Source organism: Panthera leo, chromosome D1 (assembly GCF_018350215.1).
Source record: "Panthera leo isolate Ple1 chromosome D1, P.leo_Ple1_pat1.1, whole genome shotgun sequence".
Lineage (NCBI taxonomy): Eukaryota > Metazoa > Chordata > Mammalia > Carnivora > Felidae > Panthera > Panthera leo.
In genome coordinates, this window is record NC_056688.1 from 61,671,715 (window position 1) to 61,681,658 (window position 9,944).

General features: G+C 40.7%; 1 protein-coding gene across 1 annotated transcript; it reads right to left on the reverse strand.

The window, feature by feature from the left end:
* Positions 1–5,162: 5,162 nt before the first annotated feature.
* Positions 5,163–6,253, reverse strand: LOC122200131 (olfactory receptor 51I2-like). Its single transcript, XM_042905597.1, has one exon. It carries the CDS (start codon positions 6,105–6,107, stop codon positions 5,163–5,165), a length of 945 nt encoding a protein of 314 aa, XP_042761531.1. The 5' UTR covers positions 6,108–6,253.
* Positions 6,254–9,944: the final 3,691 nt, after the last annotated feature.

The window sequence follows — 9,944 nt, forward strand, 5'->3', positions numbered from 1 at the left end:
TTTGTCTTCCCTCTCCCTAATGCAGCCCCAAGGGCATGACCTTGAGATAGTCATGTCTTGCTGAAACCTTCTATAAAATATACATGACTGAGCCCAGGTAAAACCTCCATAGAAACTTAAATTTTTTTTTCTTAATGTTTATTTCGTTTTGAGAGAAAGAGAGACAGAGACAGAGAGAGTTCAAGTGAAGGAGGGGCAGAGAGAGAGGGAGACACAGAATCCACAAAATCCAAAGCAGGTTCCAGGCTGTGAGCTGTCAGCACAGAGCCCAACACAGGGTTTGAACCCACGAACTGCGAAATCAGGACCTGAGCTGAAGTCAGACGCTTAACTGACTTAGCCACCCAGGCGACCCCCTCTATATAAACTTTTAAGATTCTGGCAGCAGGTGTGAAGATGTACTGGCCTTGGGTCATCCAGGACAAACCTAGTATGTAAGTTTCCTTGTTAAATCTGACACCTACAGATCTGGCGCGGCCTGCATCTTTCTCCGGGTTCTTCCTGTCCTCAGAATATGGGGGTCAGTTTCAAATAATACTTGGGAACCTCTAGAGGATCTTTCAAGCCAAAGTCAGAGGCCAACAGCTTGTTCAATGGATTTGTCAGATTAGGTGTAGGTGTATGTGGTTTGTATTCATATTTCTCATATGAAGTGTTTTTATTCCTTTTTCTTTTCTGCTATTACCCGTGGAAAACTTCTTTATCAAATATATGTAAGAAAATAAATAGAGGAGATACTTTATCTGTTAAATGATTATTTGATTTAGTCTGTTTTGTACATGTGTCACTCAGGAGTCAGCTGACACCACCTAAACACTGGCTATTTCGTTGAACTTTGCATAAGCCCCCAACATTCTTCACAAAGAAAGTATAGCCCCCAGCCAAAACTTATGATACATTTCTGGAGTCATGCATCTCTCATCCAAAGCATGGATGTGTGGCAAGCTTTATTAAAAATTTAGATTATAAACAGATCTCAATTAATAGAAATGCAACAGACAGAGCTGGTTATTGGACAATCTTGATCTTACAACATTTACGGCCAGTAATGGTGTTAATAAAAAAATTTTTTTCTCAATCTCCATTTTTCCTAGCACAGATATTAGTCACTATCCTTTATTCAATCCTGAGTCTAAAAAAAGCACTTTTTTTTTAGTGGAGTGGATATAATTCTGGTGACACACTATTTTTATTACAATCTTTACTTCTGGTTTGCTTAAAAGAAACACAGCTCATTCCTTTATTCCTCCAAAAGTATTTATTGTGACTTACAACATGAGAGGCACCATATTCGTTTTAAGGGCTCCGTGATTATGAAATTTAGTCATTAGGGTCTGCGAGAGAAAACTTCCTGAAGGGAGATGGTAGGGTTATGAAAAAGTCTCTCAAGATGTGTTTACTAACTATTCTTTTTAAATACCCCCTTGCATAGCTAGGCCACGTTGGGAACGGCTGCAGTGTGACAGAGAACGTGAGACTGTAGTTAATGTTTATGAGAACTGTGCAGAGCAGCATGAAGCCTGGGAACCACAAGGCTATTTTTTAGGGCAAATATCCCATATTACAACCTGGGAGTAAGAAGCTTCCTGAATGGCTGTCTGTATTCTTACCACAGAAGACAGTCTATAAGCAACAGTGGCTCCGAGTCAACTTTAAATACTAGTCTTGGTGGTCAAGTACACTGTCCCTGACTGAGACAAAATCCTCTGAGAATATTAAACAGCTTAGAAGAGACAGAGTGTTAAGTGGCTTTTCTGTATTGGACATTTGACATGACATTGTATAAACTAAATCTACGGTGGATTTTAACACAAAATTCTGGAGTCAGCAATTTCATAAACAAATCTTACATGAAATGTAGAAGCAAGTAAAATAAATCTGAAACTCAAAGAAATTCCTGCGAAACATATATCCAAAACTTTATACGCCTGGGTTACAAACACTGGAATGGAAATAGCTCTCATTTCATTTATTCAGCAAGGATGGAGATTAATGATTACATTCTATTACCATCCAACATTTAGCATCCAAATACGTGCAAGAACGTTTTTACAAATAATGTAGAAAAACAAGTTTACAGTTATTAGGGAGAAAGAAAGTTAAAAGACACATCTTAGGTATAAATTGGACAATTAATTGTACATGAGTTTTAAATCAATCCTGGTTTATTTTCAATACACTTTCTTAACTGTGTTAGCCTTCAAACCACACGAAATATTATAAACAGGTTTATAAATGTATCATTTATTTAGATATCAGATCAAATACTAACCTTACCAGTTTGAACACATGCAATTTATGTCCAAAAGAAAACTTTTCTTTTAACATACTGTTAATTAGTAACTTGATCAATATTTTTTAGGCAGCAGTAAAACACATACATATATACATGAATAAATGTAAAGGATTTTTTTCTGTATTAATGAATTAAGAACTTTTAATTTTCTGCCTCCTCAGTATATTTTTCTTTAATTCACAGTCAGTATGCATAGGTCATATTTACTGTGTGTGTGTGCGTGTGTGTGCGTGTGTGTGTGTGTGTGTGTGTGCGTGCGCGTGTGTGTGTACACCCCACTGGTCCTTGTCCAACTAAGGATTGGCAGGTGAACAGTTCTAGAACAATGAAAGGGATTTCTCACTTTTTTTGTGCAGTAATCCCTTACTTATTCAGAGCTTAGCCCAGCACATTTATATTCAACTGGTGAGACACACACAAGAAAACATTCCCAGTGTCACATGCTCTTTGTTATCAGGAAGCAGTGCTTATCACTGCCCCCGCCCCAGTGCTCAGCACAGGTTAGTCATTCCATGCGTGTTTGCTAAAGGAATAAATAAGGCATCACTGAACAAAATGATGACAGAAATACTTTGTGTTACACCTAGCACTCACTCTGCCCCTTATTCTGTGACTTTTCAATTCTGTGGTTGGAGAACCTATGAAATACTGAAGTCAGCCATATGGTTTCTGATATTCAGTTATAGATACCAAAGCATTAGGATATAAAAATAGTTTTAAAAGAAGAGGAAAGATTCCCATTGTAATTGTAAGCATGACTTTAAGGGCCGTGGGTTAATCTTTCTCCTCCCTTTCTTTTTTGCTCATATCTGTGTGGAGAGTTAGTTTATATCGGATTTTTGGACCCATACATAGAGAAGGATGGTTTTCCAGGTGACTGGGAGGGGGATTCTCTGGACTGGGAGGGGATGGCTGGTAGCTTTTCCAGCTTTGTGGCTCTCGGGCGCCGTCTATTGTGCAAACAGCGCAAAGGAACACCTATTTTTGAGGCCACTTGTGTGTCTCAGACACACTTGTGTGTTTCCAGAAGATGTCTAGCTCCCTCCCTCTGTTCCAACCCTAGAGCTCTCCAAACCTTCCTTCCAAGGGGTACACGCAGTTGAGAATTTTATTCTGTACTGTGGCGCTATCTTGCACCTGCTTCCTCTATAGCCTGCACCTGTCATCAGTACAGTCTTCCTTACTCAGTGATCTTTATCTGTTTGTCTCTGGTTTCTTTCAGGCTGAGGTTAAAACCTCCTGGAAAAGCTTATTTGTTGAACATTTCTGAGATTCTCAAATGCTTAGGAGCACCACAGCATTGCTTGATCCTCTCAGGTGCATGAGGACTTGGACCTTGTAAGGCTTGTTCCCAGTTTCACCAGTCAATCTCAAGGTCACCTGCCCAGATTTCTGTTTAGGTTACCATCCTCTCCTGTTGGGGGTGAATGTTTGTGATGGGGGGGGGGCATTTCTTGTTGGAATAAGTTTGGTTATTACCCTTCACTCCACTGCTCCCTACCAAATACTTTCTAACTTTGTGCTTTGGCTATAACTATCTTGTTCGAGGGTACTTGTCATTTCTCTGTCATCTAATACTGTCGAGGATGTTATCTCTATATTTTTATTCTGTTTCATTTTTTGTAATGGATGGTGAATTTTGCATTCAGGTGTTGTTCAGAGAAGATTCAGATATATATTGTTGCTATGTTTAGGGCAATATCATGTCACTCAGTCCTTATGGCTTTATTTTTTAAAAGTTATTTGATGATGATTTGAGAAAACAAATATGGAAAAGGATGTTTCTTTAAAAAGTGTTAAGTTTCTGCCTCAGTGTCTGCCTCCTCCAGTCATCCAACAGAGCTGACATATGCCATAGCCTGCCCTCTGTCCAGTGAAAGCTGCCATGCTTGTGTTTACTTCTGTCAAGTGTTCACGTGCCCTATGTGGGTTGTGCTCTATGTGTTTTGCATGAATTTTCAGATGATTACTCTCTCCTCCTGGCTGTTACTCTACAGGGATTATGCTCTCTGAATGTCCTGATATTCTTCAGCTTCTCTACTTTACTCTACAGCTCTACTCTAGCATGTGCTGAAGTCTCTGGGCTTGGGTGCTCCCTAAAGCCATGAACGTCCATATTCCAGCAAATTGTGGGCCCATCTGCTGTTGCCTCTGAAGCAGACTCACCCCACCATCAATCACTGGTATCTGTTCACCTTCCATTTAGAGTGCTAACTAGCTCTCTAAAGAAAGTTAGTCATCCCCCAAGTCAAGTCCAAGGAATAGAAATATATGATTTTTTTCCACAATTTTTTTCTCCTTGTTTTAACTTGTAAAGTTCAGGTGTAAACATTTGTATTGCATAGTCAGAATGTCAAGCATATAGGTTCCATTTTATAAGACTCATAAATAGTCTTATTTATTTCAAAAGTCCAAAGTTGGTCACAGCTATTGTGTGTCTTTAATTTTTAAAGTTTAAAGATACTCAAAGTATTATTCCTTTAAAATGTATTAGGTGATACCTTTGATCTCAAGTAACAATCTTCAGTTATAGCATGGTTTACATAGGTGTTTGTCTGTTTTGAGATTTACTTGAAAGCATAGATGTAACTAGTTCATTGGGACAAATAAAAGAGTCTAATTGAAGACCCTCTTCCTTGTTAGATCTGAGAGAAGTCATCTGTGGCAACTTGTGACATAATTAATTACAGCGTAAGGCAGTCTGATGTATTGAGTTAATGGGTTATACCCAGGCTGTCCCATACAACTAATAGCAGATACCAAGCAGAGGTACATTTACAGGAGGAGATTGAAACGCTCCAGGGCCAAAATCAGCAAAAACAACAAACTCCTAGGGTACTTAGGTTCCCAGAAGATCTCTCCCTGATCAAAGCTTAAGCTTAAAAAACATTTTGGGTAGCCTCTTACGAATTTCTTTAGTCTTAATGGAATAGATAATTGGGTTGAGCATTGGAGGCACAAAGAGATATACCAGGGATATTAACTTGTGCACATACTCAGGGGCATGCTTCCCAAATCGATGAACCATGGACACACTAACCATGGGTACATAGAAGATGAGCACAGCACAGATGTGTGACACACATGTATTGAGTGTCTTAAGCCTCTCCTCCTGGGAGGCAATGGCCAGTACAGAGCGCAGTATGAGCACATAGGAGAGGAGGATGAGCACTGAGTCTACACCAAAGGCAGAGATAACAATGAACAAGCCATACATGCTATTGATGGTGGTATCTCCACAGGGCAGGCGGATCAGGTCTGGGTGCAAACAGTAGGAATGGGTTAACACATTGGCCTTACAGAAAGGCAGCCTCTTCAGAAGGAATGGCAATGGAAAGACCATGCAGAAGCTGCGGATGATGATGGATATGCCCATGTGAGCCACACGGATATCAGTGAGCACTGAAGAATAACGCAAAGGGTTACAGATGGCCACATAGCGATCAAAACTCATGGCCAGCAGGATCCCAGATTCTGTCCAGGAGAAAAGGTGGATGAAGAACATCTGGGTCAAGCAGGCATCGAAGGCAGTCTCCGAGGCATGAAAGCACAAGGCAGCCAGTACGGTGGGCAATGTAGAAAAGGACACGCCCAGGTCATTGACAGACAACAGAGACAGGAAGTAGTACATAGGCTGGTGCAAGCTCTGCTCTTCCTTTATGATGAAGAGAATTAGGATGTTACCCAGGACGGAGACAGCATAAAGCAGCAAGAGGAGGGCCGCTAACCAGTGCTGTAGGCCCTCCATCTCTGGGAAGCCTGTTAGTGTGAAGCTGGTGGTGCTAGAGGTATTAGTCCCAAAACTTCCCATGAGGATCCCTGAGTGGCTTTTGGGGAAAGAGAACCAGAGCAAAGTGAGGTCAGAAAGTGGAAGATCAGGAGAGCTCACTGTCCTCAGGATGGAAGGGGCAATGATCCTTAGAGTCCATGACAGTTAGATCATGAAAGGGTCAGGAAGAAACAAGTAAGAAGCTGTTAGTTATATTTCGGAACTTCTATAGTCTTACCATATCCACAGATGGGTCATGGGCTCCAAATCCGTCTCCACAGATACCCTTTGACTCTTTTTTGAGGGTCAGATATTATCCCTTATTCTTTGTTGTCTCTGTGTGTTCTTTACAGAAAGAATCAAATCTTTCTCCATTAGTGGAAAGTGATTTTACCCTTTATTCCTACCAGTTCTTAGCTACCACCTTCTTCAAGAAGTGAGGTACGGGAGGTCTTCCTTAACCCTCCTGGCTTACTGATTCATTCATTCTTGTGAACGGGATGACATCTCCATCTATGCTCTCCACCGTTTCTCCTCTCTTACCTGCACTCAGCCATCACTCCAGCTCCTTCCTCATCCTCTCTTTGTTGCTTGAGCCCCTCACTTATTTGTCAAGGGTCCAGAATCTCTGATTCCTCCACAGCTGCCTGCTTTAGATTGTCCTCTCCTGCATGTTCACATTTTTTCTTCTCTGTTTAGATGAAGCATTCTCAAACTGTACTGCATGTTAGACTCATTTGAGGAGGTTTAAAAAGCTCCTTTGTCTGGGTCACACTCTTATCAATTAAATCAGAATCTCTGTCAGTGGGTCTCAAAAATAGTTTTTTATTTCCCAGGTAAATGTGATAGGCAGCCAGGTGTGAAAATCAGGGGCTTAGATCACTCCCATAAGCTTCAGCTATGTCCTACCTTACACCAACTTCTTTGTTGAGGAACAATTTCATGATCTACTGTCATGAGAAATAAACAAACAATAATCTTCTATTACCATTCACTTCTTTTTTCTCATTCATAATTAAAATTTTCAAAATTATTTTCTATTTATAATGTGCTTCTTTGTCTCTTCTCTGTACATCAATGATCCCAAATTTATGTAGCTCAGATTTCTCTTCTAGTTATAGACACAAGCATTCAATTCCCTGTTGGACCATCAATTGTAAGAGCTTATCTGCATTTCAAACATAACATCCAAAGTTGAACTTGTTAATCACCGTATTTGATCCTCTCCAATATTTATCATCTCATGAAAGCTCATCTCCATCTACCAATGCACCCAAGCCAGAAAAACCTAGCAGGCATCTCTCACCCTTTCCCGTACCAAGATCTAATTAACCTATTACCATCTTTCCAGACTATAACACTGGCTTCTCTCCTTCATCGCACTTCCAACTGTCATCCATCCATCTCCCTCAGCATCTGCAACCAGGGTGTCTGTAGAACCTTCCTTAATGATTACCCAGCTTCGTGTCATGCCCCTCTCCCATCCATTCTCCACAGCAGAACCAAATTATTTCTTTATAAGTAAAATGGCGTTACGCTCCCACTGAAAATCTTCCAATGGGTTCCTTTACCTTTAGAAATAAGAATTCATGCATCCTTACTTTGAAGCATCATCAGCACTACCTGGGAAGGTGTTACCTTCCAGTTATTCAAATCACTCACTACTTCTCTGTTCATGGTTGTGTGCCACTGTTACACAATCCCATACATATTTTTCTTCATGACTCATCACACTTTAGAATCATAGAATTATTATATATCTGTTTGGATATTGGATTAGTATCTTTCTCCGCCCATAAATTGTAAGTTCCCATAATTGTCTGGTTTACTTCTCATCTTATTCTCAGTGCCTAGCTGAGTCACTAACATAGAGCCCTGGACTAGGACTCAAAGATGACCAATTCTAGTTCTAATCAGTAAGTATCGATTAAGTAGATAAATACATTATGTGAGGAAGAAGCTATACATTCTCAAGTGTAAAAAGAATTTGATAAACTAAATAACTCACCTGACATCTAACAACTAAGTTTTTATCTCAGCTTTGCCATATGGCAGCTGTGCATTTAGTTTATGTCTTCACACCTTATTTTTACATCTATAGTATAGAAAAAAATAACAGAGTAAAACATTTAAAATTCATATTCAGGACGCTGGTGCAAGTTATGCACTGAATAAATGGCAACCACAGAGCAGGAATAAAAAAGGTTATTCAGGGGGTGGGGTCCCCTGGTCCTCTTTCCACACTGTCTGCCCACTTTCAAGATCCCAAAATCTTTGTCTCAGCCTTTATCCACCACCCAGTGAGAATACTGGAGTGTGAGTTAATTACATTGTAACGTCTGCCCTAAATAAAAAGCTTCAGAGGCCGCCTGGCTGGGTCTATACGTGCTTGGAGATGTAGAGTAAATCTGTAAGAATGAGGCCAGGACACTGGGATTTCAGGCATCAAGGGCTGCAGATGGGAAGTGTGGGTTAAGGGAAGAGGAATGTAGGCAAAATCTCTAAATTTAGATCACAGACAGTCTCTCCGTCTTCTTCAACTATTTGTACCCTGATTGCCTTAGGATTTCGAAGCTGATAATGAGGTTCTTACAGACCTTTGAGTGGGAAGAGTTGAAGACCCGACTTACCTCCCTAGGGCAGCTGTGCTGGAAGGGAGGAGAGTGGTGGGTGAAGTATTTACCAGGGTGCATACTGGGCACACAACCTCCCCGCCTTGATCTCTATAAAGCTGTCTCTTAAGAGCCCCCTGGGCCCAGTTAGCCCTGGGGCTCAAGGGGGCTGGGGCAGCAGGCACTGCACAAAATCTTAAGTGGTTGGCTCCCCTGTGCTCTGGAATCTCTCTTCTTCAGAGGCTTCAAAGAAATTAAGAATTCTAACTGTGTTGCTCTTTATTTTATAGAAGAGGAAGTGAAGCCCAGAAGGAACCATTCAGGAAGCCAACAAAGAGTTGGATTCAACCCCAGACCCTCTGACTCTCACCAATTCCCAAATTAGAGCTTTTTGCACTAAGTATCCTACAACATAAATAGATTTCAAAAAACAAAATAACATAACCACTAAAAGCCTAATAATTTACAGTCAGCAAATAGAGGGGTTCCCGGCTACCTCAGTGGGTAGAGCTTGTGACTCTGAATCTCAGGGTTGTGAGTTCAAGCCCCACATTGGACATAGAGCCTTCTTATAGTCAGAAAATAGAGTGACCATCCTGGTTTGCCTGGAACTATACTGGTTTTAGCACAGAAAATCCTGCACGGAGGGAAGCCCCTCAGTCCTGTGAACTGGGGCAGTTTGTCACCCAACATCCAGCTCTAGATTCAAAACCAACTTCTTAAACATCCTTAAAAACATTTAATTGGCTCAAGTTCCTAATTCCTCATTTGTAAAATTACAGTACAGATTCTTATAAATCCATTTGACTATGAAACTTAATATCACATGCTAAGTGCTTCTGACACAAGAACAACTGTAATGATTTATCAAGTTTTCATCTGCCAGGAAAGAATTTGAATAGAAAAATTTGAAAGAATTTGATAACCAGTGGGCTCTGGGGGCCCTGGGGGCTGTGAGGACAGGCAGATTCCCAGGACACTAAGGAGAGTCTTTTGGTCATCTCATATCGCACCCAAACTTCTGTAATGAAGAAATTGAGGCTCTAAGGAGGAAGAGACTTGCTGACAGAGAAATTGGCAGAGACAGGACGTGAACAGAATTGTCCTGATCCAGACTCCAATTCTATCCCCACTGCCCATGCTGTCTCTTATTACCAGGGTTAGGAGAGGGAGAAAAGAATAAATGGTATGTTTTGACCTTTTACCAAGTGTCTGGGACCATGATAAGTTGCTTGATATAGATTAGCTTATTTAATCCTCAGAGAAA

Coding starts and splice junctions, on each gene's coding strand:
- LOC122200131 (XM_042905597.1), bottom strand. CDS start 6,107: ATGGGAAGTTTTGGGACTAATACCTCTAGCACCACCAGCTTCACACTA.